Raw genomic sequence first — 21,073 nt, forward strand, 5'->3', positions numbered from 1 at the left:
ATTCCCTAATTGTAATCCTCTAAATTCAACAGGGAGAAATATAGTGTTAATCCATTCTAATAATATAAACGTGAAAGGGAGTTTGTTGACTTGTTTATCACTTTATAGCACCTTAACATCTTAACCAATCACTATGAAATTTATTATACACAGCAGAGAAAGATTTAGGCTACTTTTATTTCAATCAGTGAGTGAACATATCTTGATCATGCAGATGAAGTCAGAGATAAAAAATAGTATTTACCTAAAGAGAAGAGTCCTATATTTATTTATTAAATTTCAATGCACAATAATAAAAGCAAGTGTACCTATGGTAAAATTACAGGGAGATATAACATCTTAGTATTGAGGAAGAGGAACACAAGAAGCATAATATTGGCATGATTTGCTTGTTTGCCATTCTAAGATGCATAAAAATACATCTAGTTAATTTAAAATAATATCTTAAGACATAATTTTTATGTATTTGTGTAGGTGTTTATATGCATGTATGTATATGTATGTATGTATATGTGTGTATATATAGGTATAATCATGAGTATCACATCTCCATATTTAGAAAATTTCATCGTGCCTCCGATCAAACAGTTTCTAATTTCTCCTTTCCATCTAAAAGTTGCCTGGAAGAGATCACTTTTAACGATAAGGCCACCCATTGTTTTCTCACTGTGATCATTTCTTGTAATTTTTTGTTTCTATAATAAATTTAATATTGTAAACTTGTAGAGGAAACAATAGAGTATCCATCTATCTATATACATACTATAGGAATAAAGACTTATTTTATTTATTTCTTTATTGTACACACCAGTTATTTATAAAAATATGACAGAGGTAATCAAATGTACAAAGGTGAGCTTAATTCTATTAAGAGTTAAGTTCGTTTTTGTACATTTCAGCAAATTCAAAGTAGAAAGGAGCAACAATGTTAGCAGGTAGAGCGATGTACAATATTGTGGAAAATTTTAAACAAACAAACTAGACATAATTAAATTGATTACATTATATTTAATCGTATAAATACACATATACATATACTATTTTTTATTCCGATCATGCAGACGAGGTAGTGAACCATAGACTCACTCCAGCTAGTGAACTCCCACTTCATCTCGACGTAGAAGTCGGGCGCGAGGCTGAGCCGGTGCAGCAGGTCGGGGATGCCGCCCGAGCGCGCCAGCAGCCGCTGGTGGTCGCGCCGCGCCAACACCAGCGCCAGCAGCTCCGCGTCGCCGCGGGCCGTCGCCTCCTGCACCGCTGCAACACCAATGTGGATGACACCTCATTCATCAATTCAAAATTAACAAATACCTTCAAACCCTAGGCAAAACAAAAGTGTCCGTGTGGTATCAGCATAGAATGAACCACTCTCTCTTTCCCATGGATGTGATAAGAGACGACTAAAGGAATTTAAGGGGGGATAGGGATTGTTAGTAATGAGATTTAATAGCCCCATTGCTAGCAATACAACCTCTAACAGATCGACCTCAGTTCCCCCTGGAAACCATAGTGGTTAATTCTTGTTCAATTGGTTACTATGAACGAACCAACCCACCTTCATCCTCACCTTTCACCCTTCACTGGTACCCCGCCAGTGTATACCGATAGCGCAAGCCAATATACCATTCCATCTTCACCCATAAAAAAAGGAAATTTAATGTTGGAGGAAATATCTTTCAGATAAAAAAATCTGAATCAGTTTATAATTTTTTTTTAAAAGAGTTGCAGTTCTGAGGTAACAAATATAAAAAGAAAATTAAGAAAATATACATTGATACTCATAAATACAAACATTTACTAATTCATATTGCAGATTATTAGTGACATAGTAACCATATTTATTTCTTACCTGTCCACCCATCTTTCTCACAGTTGACATCTGCACCGGCATCAAGCAGGGCACGGACTGCTTCAATGTGCCCAAGAGTGACAGCTAGCAGTAAAGGTGTTCGGTCTCGAGGATCTTTTAATTCTATGTCTTCAGTGGTAAACTGAAAATAACAATAATATAAAATTTCTTTATAAGAATATTTAAAAATTCCTAATATAGTAATATATAAATAAACAAGAATCACAGTGTGGTCCAGGCATGGAATAGGCCACTCTTTCTTATCCCATGGGTGTCATAATAGGTGACTAAGGAAGGGCGAGGGATGAGCAACAGCGTCCCTCTTAAAACAACTCCAAAGTCTAACTGCGGTTGCCAATCCACTTGCCAAGCATGGCAACTGCTGGTAAAACCCCCCAAAAGGGGAGGCTTATATTCAGCAATGGACAATTAAAGGCAGATATGATGATAAAAAATATTATACATACATACCAATCTATGAAACTGCTAAACCTATCTTTATAAAATTTTATAAGCATGTATTACTTACTCTATACTTATCCTAAACTTACAGGATCAAGTCAAAACTGTTTGCCAAGTCTACTAGTTTACATATATTTTAATATATAAACCCTTTAGTCATCAGGGGAGATGGGAAAGTATCGTGACTAATTTTTTGTTGTCATGATGGGCTAACTAACCTGCCTTTTCATTCTTACCAATCATCCCTCATTGGAACCATGCCCGCGTATACTGATAGTGCAAGCGGGGTTACCATTTACTCATCATTTACTAGCGACCTGCCCCGGCTTCCCACGGGTGTAATGCTGATACTAAATATACCTACATAATATATAATATAAAAAAGTGGATAAAAATTAATGCTGTATTGCTTAAAATCACTTCGTAAATAAGCCATTTTTTCCCGTAAAATTTAAAGGATAAAAATGATTATTGTGCGTTATCCTTAAGAGATACCACGTCGTTTTATATACCATCGCAGACTTTTTTGTTGACCTTTTTAAGTTGTACAATATTGTAGTACATTATTTTGATTTATCTCCTGGGATTCAGGCAGCGTTTGCATTGTAAGCGAAAAAAAATGTATTTACGACATCACATTAGAAACCCTAAATCATCTCTACCCATGTATACAATAAATCTTTTTTATCATAGTTTTAAAGATTTAAATAGATGAACAGACAAAACTTTGTTTTATACTATGTAGTGCCCTTAGTACTAGTTATGATTTGCTTGTGAATTAGCAGTAATCTTTAATTAATCAGATGAAATAAATCCATACAAGCCCAGTTGCTTGGCAGTTAGCAATTACACATTTATTTTAACATTTCTCATAACAGAGATTAATGCCCAATATCAATTTACATCCAAGTATTTTGTGGCTTACATAGTAATGGAGCCTAAGTCTTTCTATGGCTTCCAGGTTCTATAACAGGATTATTTTTACACAAAATATACATTGATTGTGTGGCTTCATTAATAAACCTTGAAGATTGTACACTTAAACTATTTACAATAAAAACACTGTAACAGATATAAACATGTGATATTTATTTATTTATTTATATTCATGAGTAATACACACTCTTTTGTAGATGATGCTTTTATATTTTCAACCAATTTAATAAAAAAAACAGAGTTTCTGAATTTGGTTGTATTGTTTTTATGTTTATTACCTCTGCTAGCTAGTTCTAAACTGATTAAACTAATCTTTTTTTTATTTTTAAACACATAAAAATTTAACAAAATTGATTCAGTAGCATAGTTTTTAAATCATTATAATTGGTTTTGCCATAATTTTATTGGATTTTTTTGTTGGATTTTTTGTTCCATGCTTATTAAAATTATAAATATTAGTATACTAGTTTTCACTTGCAATTTGTTTGCATTATACACATGAATAACAGAAATCACAGAATAAACTGTGACACAATGATACTTGCTAGGATATGTTGATATTTCTTAGGACTAAGGTAATTTACCTATGTATCTGTACAATAATTGAACTACCTACATCTCACCCTTCAAACTGAAACAGGTGTATAAAAACAACTGATTAACATCAAAAACATGTGAGGACGGATATCCATACAGCCAACTTTCATAATATCTATGTAGGTTATCATTTCTTTGGAATTTGGAACTAGTATGAATGAATAAATGTATATATTTTATTTCCATTATACAATATAGGAAATAAGGAAGACAATTAATTAATATAACAATACAATTGTATAAGTACAGTAAGGCGGTCTTATTGCCGAGAGTAATCTTTTCAAGACAACCTTAGGGTAATGGATTAATTGTTGTATAAGTAGGCATGATAATATTGTATAATTAAGGAAGTTAACAGCATAAAATATTAAGGAAAATAATTATAAGTACCCCTAACAAATTCAAAAAATAAAATTTTCAACTATATACAATATATAACCATATACATGTATGTTAAATAAGTACCTAATACTAGAAATATATTTGTCTCAAAAACTAATACCATATATTGGGATTGTTGTTACAGCACTATTAGTCATCAATTTACTTAAACTTTGTACTATATAAGTTCTTGTATTAGATATTACGGTTCAAGAAAATTTGCAATTAATAAAGAGAAGACTAGATATTAACAAAAATAATATTTTATGGTAAATAATACCTATACACCCCTAGTAAATATTTAAAGGTCACCATAACCTCAAACGGCTTTAGTTCTAATTAGAATCTTATAGGTTCAAACAAAAAACAAGTACCTTGTTAGCCTCTAAAGAATTCTTCAGTTCTTCATGTTGGTTGTTCCATACCATCCAGTGAATTGGATAACGCTGAGCCACCTCTTCTTCAGTCAACGCCATTATATTCCTTTATTTCTATTAACACAGTTCACTTTTTAGAACGCATATTATATCTTTAGTTATTTAAAGGTACAAAAAAGCACTATCAAGTAGTATAGTTTAAACAATAAATTCTTAAAGAATCTCTGTACGGTACAGATTCGGCGGATTTCTGATTTTCTAATTAATTTTTTTTTGTCACCATTATCTCTCTAGCTATCTTGCTCTAGATGTCAACATCTCTCTCTCTCTCTTTCTAATACTGTCGCAATAAATGTTGCCAATATATGTACGTATATGGTATGAATTGTATTAAAAATATTACTGAAATAGCTGTCATTAAAACCATATAAGGTTGTATAGATTTAGAATAATATCTATTAATTGATTTTTTTAATACATCACGAAGTGATCGTACAAAATATTAAATCAGTGATAATGTCTGCATATCAAATTTCCATTTTGTTTAGTAACGTAGCTTTTTCTTCTTTAAGCTTAACATAAAAAATGCAGCTACATGGAGAAAAAAAAGTTAAAAAACGAGATCTAATAATATTTGCAAAAAAAAGAATATTTATGTATCAATACGTACCCTAATATCGGGGTAAATGTCATCTATAAAGAATAGAGGCAAAAATTATTCCTTGTTCTTAGGATATAAATAAGTAAAACCATTTATGTTTATGAAAAATTGTCCTTCTAAGACGTTAAATTAGGATGGCGCTACAGTATTGTTCTTAGAGTAACACTGAAACATTGGTTCAAAGGAATTGGAACAAGGTTCTTAGATTCATTTATTCATTAGGAGCTCTGTTTTAATCCTTACCTATCACACTTCACTAGTGCCCGGTTAACATATACAAATAGCGCAGCGGGGTTACCATTTCACTATCATCCCATAAAAATATTTTCCTTACCTCTATCCTTTATGTTAGCATAAAAATAGTTAGCTGTCAACGTCATTGATTTGTCAAACTTACAGAGCAGGAATTGTTCAGAGTAATTATAACAATATTGTCTATATTTATTTATTTTTTAGTTTATTTTACGTAACTTATTTTCAGCATAACCCTTTATAATTTAACATAAATAAAATGCATTGAATTAACAAGAAATCAAATTCAAAATGAATAATATCTCCTCAAGTTCAGTTCTATATTTCAACCGAATAAGACCAAAAAAATATTGCAGCCTGTTTATCAGGAATATTATATCAACATCTCGAAAGCAATTAGAGGTATGTAGTAATTATTGCTAGAAGTGTCTTCGTGTGTTCTAAGGAATTCACATAACTATAAGCAGTTCATGGGAGAAACTTAAGTTCAGCAGTGAACAATTAATGATCGAAATAAAAATAACGAGGTAATATCTAATTGATTTGTTAATTAATTCGCATGTCTATTACTTGCTAAGTATAAACTGATCCTGAATAGATATAATCTATTATCCTGAACCACTTGCTCTCTTATACATACCATTGTTTTTTTGTTACAGGAATGCTACAAAATACTTAATATACCACCAGATTCAAAGCAAGATGTAGTTCGTAATGCTTTTCTGGAACTAGCCAAGAAATATCATCCAGATTCAGGGTCTCCAGAAGCAAATATGGACAAATTTGTAGCCATAGAAAATGCATTCAGACTGCTGACTAAACATAATACTGGCAATATAGAGGAAGCTGAAAAAATTGTCTATGATATTAAGGTTTGTTTATATTTTTTAGAAAATTCTAACCCACATACACACATATCTGTCCCACCTATCTCCCATTAAGGTAGGGAGAAACAATGGAAAACCAGATGCTTCTATTCTGACAGACCTCTTTCACTTCCTTCATATTTATGAATCTTCTTTCAAGGGGTTAATTCAAAAAACCAAATTTCTTATTCAGATAGAAAACTTTAAAAAGTAAATTATATGGGTTTCATAATAAGTTAATTTTAATACCTTATCCCACATAATTTTGTACTACATTGCTAAAAGGAGAGAAAGTAACATTTATTGTTCCATGGAGATAGATAACTCATGAGTATATTGTGTGGTGCATAAGATTTAGTAAAGAACTTAAGACTCCACACATATTATTATAATACCTGCCTCAGTAAAAATGACAATAGAAGAATTTTAAATTGATATTAACAATTTGTAATCCTTTGTCATTATAAGTCTATAATTTCAGCATACAGCACCCCAACATCGTCAGTACTTAAGTTTCGAAGGTATCGGCTATGGTACTCCGTTCCAACGGCAGAAACAATGGGCACAAGCCAAAGCACAAAGAGCAGCCACCAATGTTATGGAGCATCGTGTTTCCAAAGCTGTCGCTTCTGAAAATGCATTAATGCAAAAAGGCCAATATGCAAAGAAGCATGATATTAAAACAAAGTATGGCTTTGACAGACTTGTAGAAGATTTGATACAGGAGTCAATGTCGAAAGGGGAATTTGAGAATTTAAGTGGCAAAGGAAAACCTTTGAAAGACCAAAATAGAAATCCTTATGTGGACTTTACTACACATAAATTGAATGAGGTTAGTAATAAAAATACTATATACCATAATTTTTTAAAAACTGGAACGTTCTGTTTTATGAAATAAAAAAACTAACAAGACAAATAAAAAAGAATGATAATTCACAAGATCACATCTTTTAATTTAGTTCAATTTAGCATTGAACTAAAATTTGAAAAAAAAATCACTTTATACAATTCACACTTTACCAGATGAAGACTGTACAAAAGTTGTTTGCTTGGGTACCTCTGTCCTATTCGTATTTCTACTGTGAAGCACTTGTGTTTGCATGCCTGTGTTTTGATTTGAAGGGTGGGATATGGCAGTTAATTTATAGGGTACAGAGAAATAACACCTGAGTCCTCAGGAATGGCAACACATGGGGGATATCATGGGCGAAACAGTATACATGGTACTCATGTCTATAGGCGACACTTACCACTTTTCATCAGGTGGGCCATCAGCATGTTTGCCATTCTAAGTTGCATAAAAAAATATATAATAGTGTAGTTAGAAGGATTTTTCTTTCAAAATTTATTCAAATACTTTTTAATTATAGGTGCTCATTAATAATGGTTTCACCCCAGAATGGATAACAATGGCCAAAGAAATAGACCAAGATATAGAAGCGCTAAAAATAGAGGTACAACGCGACAGGATGACATTAGGGCCATATCCCTTAAGTGTCACAGAGGAAAATAAATGGAATCAACTGTGCGATAGCAATAGAAATTTAGCAAAATCTATTAACACAAAAATTAATACATACAATTTAATCGTTCCTTTAATGAACAAGCAAAAATTTCATGTCGAAATAGAGAGTATTCTAGAAGATGCCCTGAAGAATGGTGTGGACAACACAAATAGGCCTGCTGAAGAGAGAAAAGCTGAGCCTGTTGTGCAGACAGCCACTGTTAATGATGGTGAAGACTTGTTTAGTGTATTCATTAAGGCTTTAGGTGAATTGCTGAATTATAAAAAAGAGAAGAAGCAGTGTTGACCATATTAAATATAATATAACATGCGAAACTCCAAATACCCACCTAATGGTGAGGTTTTGTATTTTTCATACATTTACATTTTACTGCTAAGGTTAGACACATACAGTGAAATGTATGTGGTTTTAACTGAATGGAACAACAGTATTGATGCTTGGTAATTGACAATTTGTGGTTTTTAAATTCCCAATTTTCTGGAAAAATAGACTTTAGTTGTAAACAAAAGGGAAAAGTCAAAAATATTTAAATAGAAACATGTCTGTGATAAATATAAATAAATTTATTTAATAATGAAAATAAAATATCAGAAAAACATACAAAATCTTTTATTAAAAAAAACATTATAAGTATTTAAAGTTTAACAATATTACACTTAGTGTAAAATTATTTAAATTTATAATTGTCTTATGTGGAGTTTAAATTGACATATATATACAAAAATATTACAATAAAATTTAAAATTATTATTATATTTTAATAAAGATCAGAAAATTGAGTGTTAAAATCAGTAAAATTCAGATTTGATATGACATAATTTTAATAATCAGTCAATATAAAAATGTTTGAAAAGTAATAAAATTATATAAAGTACAGTATTAGAAAAACATATAAAAGGACTAGGAATAATGATATGTACTTAAAATATTTATTATTATTTTTATAATAATTACAATTATATTGGCATTGTAAATGTAAGTATATTATGCGGGCAGTCATGGATATAATAATATTGGTATGCAGTTGAGATTCAATATTCTTTAATTTGAATGTAATATCAGCCAGATTTAATGCTACACTTATGTATATTTTAAATTTTCTATTTTTAAAAAGATTATTGTGATGTAATTCGTTTATATTATAATCTAATTGAATCAACTAACTAGATCAGTGTCACATATCTAAATAACTTCTTTAACTAAGGTTTAGTTGGACAAACATTTCAATCAAAATAAATTTGGTCCTGCCGCCAATAAATGATGCTTACCAACGAACAGCGTTTATTAACGTAAATAATAAAATGTATACATAGAATATTGATAAAGAATGGGCAAATACAAAACGCGGCCTCATCGCTAAAAGCAATCTCTTATAGATAACCTTACATAAAGTAGTAAGAAACATAATTATGCATTTGGTATTACTTACAAATAAAACGATTTACATTACATACATGCACGCTGTATACCACCCCACAATGTGTCGTCTTTATCTATGACATACGACATGTCTTAAATATTTTATTTAGTATTCTATAATAACAATGACATTATTTCCAGAAAATTTTTAATATCCTATAATATACCATGTATCTAATAAAGAATGTTGATCCAATTTTTATTATAAAATAAGAAGGAATGCGTTAAGTATTTTAATTTTGGAATGTACGAACAAAATATGGATTTTTTTTTATAATTTATTAATAATAATGTCAATAATTTTTAAATTGTTTCAATGGCACTATTAAAAATAAAGCGATTTTAAAACCATATTATTCAAGTTACTGGAAGTAATACGTAGTTCTATGTAAGATAACAGGACTTACTAAAACAAAAGTATTTGACCAGTTTTTAAACAAAAGAAATATGTATAGAATTATTTCATTTCATATACGTTACATTTGGTGCCTTGACCAAGGTTCAAAATTTAATTTTATTTACAATTTGCTGGACATCCTAAGTTTGAATTATTATGTGGTGCAAGGCAAAAAAAAAAAAAACTGACTTGGCTAGCACGATAATAATAGACTAATGTCTTTTTAAAGGGAGAAATTCGTATTCGGCAGTGGTAGTTTTCTTGGCTGTTATTGCAGGTTTACACGATCACAATTTTGCAGTGTAAAAAAAACTTGTTAACTGATTACTTGCAATACTTTTTATCATTATTTAGTTAAATTTATATTATTTAGTTTGATGACACCGAAAAATTGTTATCGACTGAACATGCCAATACAAAGTGATCATCATACATACATAAGTACCTGCAGCATCTACTTGTATGAACGTAAATGGTGAGTTGAGCTCTTGGCATGTTATAAGCGGGTCTGTTACTGGTTAGAAGTACTTATATCTATAAGATGACTCGAAACACCGCGGGGAACAGGTCGGCTAGGAGTACCATATGAGTTCTCCGCGGGGCGATAGCCGCAGGCGGCCGGTGGCGAGCAGTCGCAGGGCGCGAGGGTAGGCGCGATGCTCGGCCAGGTGGATCCGTTCAGTCAGGCTCTCGGCCGTATCGCCGCGCATCACTGGTACACGCTCTTGAAGAATGATCGGACCCGTGTCCATGCCCTCCTGTACCATTCAAATATACGGTTTATCAGCTTTTTTTAATGCGAGTCTACAATAAGAGTACAAAGAATTACAAAGAGTAAAAAAGAATATACAAAGACATACAAAGGATTGAATTGCAAAAGCAATTTAAAAACATGAAAAATCGAAAAAATTAGTAAGATTGTTTTTTTATATACAAATATTTTTTTTATTGTATTATATTTTTTGTATTTATAATAACAAATAAACTGCTGGACTATTGGATTAAAAGTGATATTCGTCGCCTAAAGAAATGAACAAGACCTTTAATATCGCAGAATAATTAATTTTTTTTTTATTTAAGTAAACTTAATAAGAGGCATTTTTGAATCGTCATATTTTTTATGAATTTAAAGCCCAGTCTGAGAAGAACGCCAAGAAACACAGCTGTTGCTTTTATAATGACTAATGGTAACATTCATGATACTTCTTATCCCGAGATTTAAGGTATACTAAAATGACTGTAATTACACTACCATTCCCAGTTATTAAACTAAAACAAGCATGAAAGCGCAGCTTGCAGATTATTCTTGTATTTTATACAAAGTCTGGTTAACTTCAGAATTATAACTGACGGTAGATGCTCTATATAAACTGTTTTCGTATAACAAAATGTACTTACATCGACGAAGTGCACGGTGCAGCCGCTCTCGCTGTCGCCGGCGTCGAGGCACTGCTGCTGCGCGCTGAGGCCCGGGTGGCGCGGCAGCAGCGACGGGTGGATATTCAGCAGTCGACCTTTCCACCTTCACACAACGCACAACGTTTATTTTCTGTTCACCTCAAATTAACATCAGATCTACATATTCTTACACCATCGTAATTTGTAAATACTTGTCAAGTGTGGTAACTACTAGCAAAATTTCTCTTATGGGAGAGGCCTATGTTCAGCAGTGGACAGTTAAGGGCTGATATTGATGATAATATACTTGTCTATATATACACGTACACACACGCACACGTCCACACACACACGCAAATGCCCATGCACACGCACACGCCCACCTACATGCACACTTATGTATACATATATTCTTTATTCTTTATTATACACAAAACATACTGTTAATTACAATTCATTATAAACATAATGTACAAAAGCGAGCTTATCTCTAATAAGAGATTTCTTCCAGCAAAACCTTTCCATGTCAATTGTGTTATTTTAAAAATAAAAATAGGCAGTCATACGATCTGCATATATTGTATAAACGCATAAGTTATGTATACACAAAGATATATACAAAGTACACATTATAAATTACATAAAATACCCTGTAAACATACACATATAAACATATATAAATATACATACACATATATATAATACGTCAGCATAGTGATAAGTAATGCTCTCTTAGACGACGCTTAAACATGCCTATACTTGCCGATTCCCATACACACATATATATATATATATATATATATATATATATATATATATATATATATATATATATATATATATATATATATATATATATATACCTGAAATAACATTTTTGTAATAAATGAATAAATATTTTAAAAATAATTGCAATACCTTTGTACAAACTCTGAGGACAAGATCCGCATGTATCCGGCGAGACAGACGATGTCGATTTTGTGCGACTCGAGCGCGGCGGATATCGCGCGGTCGAACTCCTCGCGGCTGTCGTATTTTGTGCAGTTGAACACCTTGGAATAAAATACATAGAATATCAAAAGCATTTTATATTTAGCATAGTTATTAAACATGGGCAATATGGATACCGATCCAATAACTATATATTGGGTTCCTCTGAACATTGATAGCGGAGAAAAGGTCATCACCCATTTCGATATCGCCAATGTCGGGCGGATATCTGTTTTCAAATTTGTTAAATGTCTGTTATCTAAAATTTTTTTTTAATAACAAACTTTTACATACTCGTTATTGAATCAGTATGTACGAGTAGATATTGTAACCGAAATATATAGATATTGCAATATATTACCCACACCTAATAGTTTTGTATTTTGTGTCATATTATTATAACTTTACATCTTTATATAATTCCTAAACTGCATGTCTATTGTTCCTTGTACTATAAAACAACTAGTTAAATCCAGTCTATTCCAGACATAACCGGTATCAACTGGTGTTCACTCACCAACGTGGGTATGCCGGCCTCCTCGGCTCGTTTGAGTGCGTACGCATTCTTCTTGTTACTAATGACTAGCGCCACCTCGGAGCACATGCACTGCGTGGGGTCGCGCGTTGTGTCTATAAGCGCCTGCAGATTGCTGCCGTTGCCAGAGACAAGCACCGCCACCTGGCGACATGTTTGGACGTGTTAATCACTGGCATATTCTCGACGCCAGCAACCTCTTTATCAACAAGACGAAGAAAGAAGACGCCACGCCGACATACATAAGTACACAGACCATCCGTGTATGACGGCTTAAAATCAAGTGACCCGGAGTTGAAGCCGGGACAAAGGGGTACGCCCCGATCGGTCCAGTCGATCGTAGCAAGGCGAAAAATATAATATTTTGTTAATCTAGCGGAAGATGCTCAGACGCAATGCTCACACTAATATAAACAAGTATTTACTAAGAATAATTTTCAGCTTTATGTTTTCCCTCTTAATAAAATAAAAACAATACTACATAATTGTGCACTGAACTGTGTTGTTTCATTTGTGATTTCAAGAAGTATGTAATTGGTGGATCGCACAGGGTTTCGTCAATAAACAGTAGATTTTTTTTATACAACTTAAAATGGCAAACAAGCCGACGGCTCACCTGATGGAAAGTGGTAACCGTAGCCTATAGACATGAGCAGTACTATGGACATAACAGAATTTTGCACTCTGTTTCGCCGATGATACCCCCCATGAGTTGCTATTCCTGAGAGCTCAGGTGTTATACCTCTGTACCCTGTAAATTCACTGCCATATCCCACCCCTCAAACCGAAACACAGCTGCTTCATGGTAGAAACACGAAAGGGACAGAGGTGTCCAAGCAAACAACTTTTGTACAAAGTCTCCCTCTGGTGAGTAGATGTTAGGTGTAGTGAAGTCGGCCACGGCTGGTGTATAGCATGGTGGCGCACCTTCTTGCTGGGCAGCATGGGCATGCGGCGCGTGAAGTGCACGGCGGACGCGAAGTTGTCGACGACGACGCGGGCGCCGCCCGGCGGCCGCGCTTGAATCGTGCCGATCACCATCGCGCCGAACGACCGTGTTATGTTCATCACCTGCAACCATACGCCGATCAAACACACCAGTGATTGTTAGTAATGCAAACTACCAGTCACATAGCTAGCAATATACCCCATAAAATCGATCATTACGTGGTCCTCTGGAAACCATCATGCTGAAATCCAGATGTATTCATCGCGATGGGCTAACTGACCTGCTTTTTCATCCTCATCTATCATCCCTCACTGGTGCCCCGCCAGCGTATACTGTTAGCGCAATTGGGGTTACCATTCCATTTTCACCCATTGGAAAACAAACCACTAGTATAGGGGGAAGGGATTATTAGTAATGCAGACTAATAGTTTCATTACCAACAATATACCCTGTCAGGTTTATCTCCAAGTTGTTCACCCTGGAAACCATCGTGCTGAATTCCGGGTATATTAATCACGATGGGCTAACTGACCTGGTTTTTCATTCTCACTTATCATTCCTCACTGGTGCCCCGCCAACGTATACCGTTAGCGCGGCCGGTGTTACCATTCCATTTTCATCCATTTATTATATATATATATATTAAATGGATAATTATATATATATCGGTGGCGTATATACGACGGAACTAAAGTTGGGGCGACTTTAGTTCCGTCGTATAACGATGCGACGACGACTAAAGATACGCTAAATGCAACTTAACCTTTTCAATATATGGTTCAACCTAATGGTAAGCTGGTAGAAAATGCATATGGCATTAAGCTCGCCACTTGTACAAAGTTTTATCGTGCAATAAAGAACAAATAAATAAAAAAATAAAAATATAGTTTGGATTAAATATTTCATAATTACCACTTTGTTGACCGGGAATTTCGTCATGGTTGAAATCTTTGGAATTAAACTAAAATTGTGATAAAAACCTAAATACAAAGACTGAAAAGAATTTTTTTTGTTCATGAACGCTTTGTAATCCAAACGGTGTAGCCCGTTGTGGTGGGAGGAAGTACCTACACGCTAGTGCAATGAGGGATTAACTCGTCACCGGTCAGCAAAGTGTTAAGATGGCAACTTTAAATAATGTAGTATGTACTGACATCGGCCTGGTCCTCCGGAGCTACGATGAGCACCATCCCGATGCCGCAGTTGAAGGTCCTAAGCATATCGTCGTCCGTCACCGAGCCCGCGTCCGCGATCCACGCGAACACCTGTAATGACATATATGTACATATAATATTATTTGTTATTATTATATGGTAACATATTTACAGTGTGTGATATGTACACAAGTATTTTTTTATGCAACTTAGAATGGCAAACAAGCTGACGGCCCACCTGATGGGAAGTGGTAACCGTCACCTATAGACACGAGCAGTACCATAGACATAACAGAGTATACCGTTTCGCCCATGATACCCCCCATGCGTTGCCATTCCTGAGGACTCTGGTGTTATTCCTCTGTACACCGTAAATTCACTGCCAGTATAGTGGGAGTGTGAAGATGGAAATTTGTAGAAATCTGTATGGGTGAAGTGACAGTTTGAGAGTAATGGATTGATATGGAAGTATGTGCAGTGAATAGACACGATATCCGTCTCGTATATGGTGTGAGTGCGTACATGTGTATTGTGCGTACGTGTGTGTTGAAAGTGTGTATCATGTGTAAATGTATATCGTGTTACCGCGTGTGCGAGTGCATGCGTGTTTGTGTATACTATTAATATACGTAAGCCACTAAATTATAATACTAAATTTGCATGCCTTTAGATAAGGCGAAATGTGTAGATCTATTATATTTAAGACCATTATTATTATTACCACATTTCTAGCAAATAAATAAATTATTATTATTATAAACTATTATTATTATATGTGTGTATGCGTGCGCGTGTGTGTATGTCTGCGTGTGCGTGCGTGTGTGTATGCGTGCGTGCGTGCGTGCGCGCGTGCGTGCGGCGGTACGTACGGGGTGCACGTTCCACCAGTGCGCGTTGAGGCGCGCGCGCGTGGCGGGCGGCATGACGCGCGGCAGGTTGTCGAGCAGCCCGCCGCCCGTCACGTGCGCCAGCGCCTTCACGCGGCCGCTGCGCAGCGCCGGCAGCACGCTGCGCACGTAGATGCGCGTCGGCTTGATCAGCTCCTCGCCTGCGCACGCATTACCACACCCGGTCACACGCTATACCTCTCTTAGTCCGCCCCATCAGCGAACAAGCCAATGTCTTATTACAAATTCGAATTTCAAAAATCCAAGTTTCAACCTTTCACCTATATTTCCAGAAACGGACTCGTTTGTTAAGAAGTTTTATTTTAAACACTTTCTACGTTTAAAATACATTCTTAGTTTTAAGTACACAGTATACTCTGGTTCACTACATATCCTGATGAATACTATTTATACTAAGAAACAAAAACTAAATAATTCAAGTATTGTCTATATTTTATCGAATAGAATATAAATACAATTTCCTTAAAATCAATTTCAAATTACATAGACCACTCCGGGTACGACATATTGGCAATTAACTGCTAACTTGTACGTGACTTCTCTTTTGAATTTTCAATGAATATTATTTTTGTGCCCCTGTCATTTTTCTAGGATAAATAACTTCTTATCTTACTACAATAAAATATAAATATTTTATTTTTAAAAATTATAAAATTTCTACTAACTGATCCTGTATGATAAGTGTATTGTAAAGTATTGTACACACTTGTCAAATTGTATTGTACATATACATACATAACATATAACATATTTGCTTTTGACGTACTAAATCATTTCTAATGATGAATCTGCCTACAGACTCAACTATCATTGAATTTGTAGAATTGTCCAAAACAACATTATGTTCTGATATGTCGCCTTTAAATATGATTAATATCAGAAAGATATTAAAAAAATACAAAAAAGAAAGAAATACTTACCTAAAGTGAGTCCCTCTCTGCTGAATGGCGCTTTATCTTCGAGCGTGAGACCAAGTTTCTTCATCAGCTTGTGTATCAAACTGAAGCCGTTACTGTGTACACCGTTGGACGGTAGGCCTATTATGATATCGCCCACCTAATAAAAGACATTATAATTTGTAAATACTCGTATTTATTCTCCGGGAGCTAGATACTGGATAGAAATCGGCAATATATACATAGTGGATATGCAAGTATTTAATATTACCTTGACTTGAATGTGTGACGTTATTAAATGAAATTTCATTGACTTTATACCTGTCCTCCAATGTCCGCCAAAATGTGGCGAACAAGTCAAATGCTAATTTAGTTCTTCACTAACTAAACTTTAAGCGGAAGAAGTTAAATAAATAGTTGAAAGTAGTTACTGATATATTTTTAAAAATGTAAGTTATAGGTATACTAACTACTTAGTACTTTTTTTGTGTTTGTTTAGCTGGAGACTGTACTTTTCAAGGGTTGGGAATCTATTGAGACCTTAGTTGAAACCATGTCACATCAGGTAGAGACTATGGCTTAACTTTTCATAATATATATTTAAGGAGTGAGAAGGCACAGCGTACCGCGATGTCGTTAATCTTCGGCAGAATGCGATCACGCTCGACGACACCGAGCGCGAAGCCCGCCACATCGTATACTCCCGGCGGGTACATGCCCGGCATCTCGGCCGTTTCACCACCTGTACACATACATGAATCATTTTTATGCGCACTTTATACACACATACCGAGCAGTAAGTACTTTATATTATTCTCAATTTCGTGTATAATATAGTATATGTCATATATGTGTAAGTATATTTGTTATTTATATATATTTATTCGTTTATATATGTAATTCTAGTACGTATGTATATCAATAATTAGTAGTACCGCATTCGAGTATTCTGACACTTCCCTATGGTTGACTGGGAGAGAATGCTTTTAGCATTAAGTCCGCCATGTACACATATTTGTACTAATGAATAAATAAATAAATAAATACATAGTGTATTGTTGCTCTCTGGTTGTTGCTCTGCTGCACATAAGATGGTGACATTGTGTAACCTTCCGCATCAGTTCAGAGGTTCCAGTAAGAACTAACGTAAAGCAACTATCTTCTCGCAAGTTGATGCACATACTAAATAGACTGTCATAGTAAAAAACATTAATTATACATTTAAAGCAATAATAATAGCTAATGGATCGATTCTAGCAATTCAGCCTTCGAAGATAAACAAAACATTAACCTCACGTAATCCAGTAAGGTCATCGTCATGGACCTGAACAACTGTCCAGTGAGGGGGGAAAGGGATTGTTAGTAATTGAGTCAAATAGCCCCATTACTAGCAATACCCTATCAGGTCGACCTCTACATGGTTCCCCCTGGAAATCTTCGTGGCAAATTCTAGTTCAATTCGTCAGGATGGGCTAACTGACCTGCTTTCAACCTCATCAGACATCTATCACTGGTGCCCCGCCAGAGTATACTGATAGCGCAGACTGGGTTACCATACCATTATCACCCATTAAAAAAAATGCTGTCCAGTGACGTATGTTGTATGATTAAGTTAATAAAGATTAATAATAAGTTAATTAAGATTATCAATGAAAAAATATATTGTAGTGAGAAGGTAAGGTAAGGTTATAAGTGTGCACGGACCAATAAGCGCGGCTGTGGCTTCCTTGCAGCCGCTGGCAACCCCAGCGACGACGGCAGCGGCCACGTCGACATCGAGGCGGCCGCACGCGAAGTAGTCGAGGAAGGTGAGCGGCGCGGCGCCGTTGCACAGGATGTCGTTGACGCACATGGCCACCAGGTCGATGCCGATGGTGCTGTGCTTGTTCATCTTCTGCGCTATGCGCAGCTTCGTGCCGACGCCGTCCGCCGCCAGTACCAGCACCGGGTCCTGGGTATTATAGTTTGTATAGAGACTCAGAATTTTCTTATAAACTTGAAATTGGAAACAAAACGGAAACTAAAAACTCAACGCCTACAAATATGAACAGTACCATAGACTCAGTATCTGTACAATTTAGCACCTAATATAGTGTCGTTACCATAAACTTTGTACAAAAGTCGATTGCTTGGGTACCTCTGTCCCATTCGTGTTTCAACCGTGAAGCAGTTGTGTTTGCATGGCTGTGTTTCAGTTTGAAGGGTGGGATATGGCGTGAATTTACTAGGTACAGAGGAATGACACCTGAGTCCTCAGGAATGGCAACGCATGGGAGGTATAATGGGCGAAACAGTACACTCTGTTATGTACATGTTACTGCTCATGTCTATAGGCGACGGTTACCACTTTCCATCAGGTGGGCCGTCAGCAAGTTTGCCATTCTAAGTTGTATATAAAAAAAACTAAAATTTTTAAATGGTATTGTATTTTAAAGACTTGCAAATTTTTTATTTGTGTATAAATAATAAATTAAACGTATTAAAAAATACAAACTTCCAAAGTGGACTGAATATAATTAAAAAAAGAAAAATAATTCGGATTTTATTGACTGTAAATGAATTGTTATTTTAATTTACATTTTTTTGTAATGTTATAATGTAGTATCTTTTTTTTATACCACTGAGGTGGCAAACAAGCATACGGCCCACCTGATGGTAAGCGGTTACCGTAGCCTATGAACGCCTGCAATACCAGAGATATTACACGCGCGTTGCCGACTCTGAAGAAACCTGTTTACCCCCCTTTTGAAGAACCCCATGCTGTAGCCTCTTGGGAAAACCTCGGCAGGGAGCTCATTCCATAACCTGAGTGTTCGTGGGAGAAAACATCTCTGAAACCGCGTTGTACGCGATCATTCTATATCTATCCTACACAATGCATTTTGTGCTTTGGATAAATAAATAAATATCACAATTTAAATATAATTACCTTGTACTCTTGTTCGATCGCTTTCAATTGGAAACAACCGCCAAACCCGCCAAGACCTCCAATGACACCGGCCCGTGTAGTCGACCTGTTCCCAGATGTACATTAGATTATGTAGGTTTTTTTAATGGGTGATAATGGAATGGTTACCCCACCCGCGCTATCGGTATACACAGGCGAGACACCAGTGAAGGATGATAGGTGAGGGTGAAGCAGGTCAGTTAGCCCATCGTGACGAATCCAACAAGAATTGTTCACGATGGTTTCCAGGGAAAACCACATAGAGGTTGACCTGATAGCGTATATTGCTAGCGATAGGGCTGGAAGTCCGTTACTACTTACGTACGTTACTAACAACCTCTTCCCTCCTAGAGGGAAGTTTTTTTTTGCTGGGTGAAAATGGTATGGTAACCATGCCTGCGTTAACGGGATACGTTGGCGGAGCACCAGTGAAGGGTGATGATGAGAATGAAAACAGGCCAGTTAGCCCATCATTTATCAGGAATTAACCATGATAGTTTCCAGGGGGAACCGCGAGAAGGTCGACCTGGTTGGGTATATTGCTAGCAATGGGATTCTCAGTCTCCATTACTAACAATCCCTTTCCCCCGCCTAGAGGGAGTGTTAGATAATAGTGCGAGTGTGAGGTCATAAGTGCGGGTGTGTTGGCGTGGTATTGGTGGTGGTGGCGTGCGTGTACCTGGCCAGCGGCTTGATGAGCGAGACGAGCGAGTCGCCGGCCTCGATGTCGACGCCGCTGTCCTTGTAGGAGAGTGGACGCGGCGGCTGCGTCGCGGGCCGCGACCACAGCGCCGCCAGCGGCCGCAGCGCCGCCAGGAAACCCGCCACCTCCACCTGCAGCGCGCCTGCAACCCACATCCGGCCATCACATTAATCTTTACATCGATTTAAAGCTAACTTTAAGCTAAATTTACATACATTTTTATTATGCTAACGGTGATATCGTACGACACTGTACCGCGGGAGATAGTATTTACCAGAGGGAGACTTTGTACAAAAGCCGATTGCTTGGATACCTCAGCCCCATTCGGGTTTCAACCGTAAAGATATGGCTGTGTTTCGGCTTGAAGGGTGGGATATGGCGTGAATTTACAGGGTACAGAGGAATAACACCTGAGTCCTCAGGAATGGCAACGCATGGGGGGTATCATGGGCACAATATACTCTGTTACGTCCATGGTACTGCTCATGTCTATAGGCGACGGTTACCACTTTCCATCAAGTGGGTCGTCAGCTTGTTTGCCATTCTAAATTGTATAAAAAAAAATTGCCAGTGATAAAATCCAGCAATTCTATTACGAGCAATAAATTTTACCCTAGAATGAAAATAGAATGCTAACTTCGCATGCGCTGTCGAGATATATATCAATCGCTGTGAAATTATACACGCACTATTTGGGATGGAAAAAGATACAGGCTACTTTTTCTCCCGGTTTGTGAACATATCCCGGTAACACGGACGAAGTCGCGGATAAGAGCTAGTATCTCTACATTACTATATAATTTACTATAAAGAAGTAATATTATTACTTATAATAAATCTGTAGAGTTGTCAATTCTGTACATGAAATAT

At 35.8% G+C, this 21,073-nt stretch overlaps 3 protein-coding genes across 3 annotated transcripts in view; 1 reads left to right on the forward strand and 2 right to left on the reverse strand.

Annotated features, from left to right (window-relative positions):
- Positions 1-4,901, reverse strand: part of LOC113519936 (ankyrin repeat domain-containing protein 13D) — a 19,508-nt gene extending 14,607 nt beyond the window's left edge. The window contains 3 exon segments of the mRNA XM_052902237.1: positions 1,087-1,257; positions 1,850-1,991; positions 4,600-4,901. Coding sequence (XP_052758197.1) covers positions 1,087-1,257; positions 1,850-1,991; positions 4,600-4,701 — 415 coding nt within the window. The 5' untranslated portion in view covers positions 4,702-4,901.
- Positions 4,902-5,670: 769 nt separating this feature from the next.
- On the forward strand, positions 5,671-8,461 carry LOC113519937 (dnaJ homolog subfamily C member 28). The gene is made up of 4 exons (XM_026905169.3): positions 5,671-5,917; positions 6,175-6,387; positions 6,863-7,213; positions 7,752-8,461. Exons 1-4 carry the CDS (start codon positions 5,807-5,809, stop codon positions 8,190-8,192), a joined length of 1,116 nt encoding a protein of 371 aa, XP_026760970.2. The 5' UTR covers positions 5,671-5,806; the 3' UTR covers positions 8,193-8,461.
- A 40-nt stretch (positions 8,462-8,501) lies between these two features.
- The window catches only part of LOC113519917 (trifunctional purine biosynthetic protein adenosine-3), a 43,361-nt gene continuing 30,789 nt past the window's right edge, over positions 8,502-21,073 (reverse strand). The window contains exons 13-24 of the mRNA XM_052902238.1: positions 20,180-20,345; positions 19,483-19,567; positions 18,258-18,504; positions 17,180-17,295; positions 16,578-16,713; positions 15,619-15,797; positions 14,750-14,860; positions 13,574-13,717; positions 12,629-12,790; positions 12,040-12,173; positions 11,122-11,245; positions 8,502-10,481 (exon numbers count right to left, since the gene is read on the reverse strand). Of these exons, the coding sequence (XP_052758198.1) occupies positions 10,296-10,481; positions 11,122-11,245; positions 12,040-12,173; positions 12,629-12,790; positions 13,574-13,717; positions 14,750-14,860; positions 15,619-15,797; positions 16,578-16,713; positions 17,180-17,295; positions 18,258-18,504; positions 19,483-19,567; positions 20,180-20,345 (1,790 nt within the window). The 3' untranslated portion in view covers positions 8,502-10,295. The remainder of the gene's footprint in view (positions 10,482-11,121; positions 11,246-12,039; positions 12,174-12,628; positions 12,791-13,573; positions 13,718-14,749; positions 14,861-15,618; positions 15,798-16,577; positions 16,714-17,179; positions 17,296-18,257; positions 18,505-19,482; positions 19,568-20,179; positions 20,346-21,073) is intronic.

The sequence above is a fragment of the Galleria mellonella genome, unplaced genomic scaffold (genome assembly GCF_026898425.1).
Source record: "Galleria mellonella isolate WM207_F2 unplaced genomic scaffold, CSIRO_AGI_GalMel_v1 utg89, whole genome shotgun sequence".
Taxonomy (NCBI): domain Eukaryota; kingdom Metazoa; phylum Arthropoda; class Insecta; order Lepidoptera; family Pyralidae; genus Galleria; species Galleria mellonella.

Bases quoted from the DNA above. Each gene is read 5' to 3' on its own strand.
- LOC113519937 (XM_026905169.3), top strand. From the start codon at position 5,807: ATGAATAATATCTCCTCAAGTTCAGTTCTATATTTCAACCGAATAAGA. The intron at 6,388-6,862 runs GTTTGTTTATAT...CTATAATTTCAG, and splicing joins AAATTGTCTATGATATTAAG to CATACAGCACCCCAACATCG. The intron at 7,214-7,751 runs GTTAGTAATAAA...TTTTAATTATAG, and splicing joins CTACACATAAATTGAATGAG to GTGCTCATTAATAATGGTTT.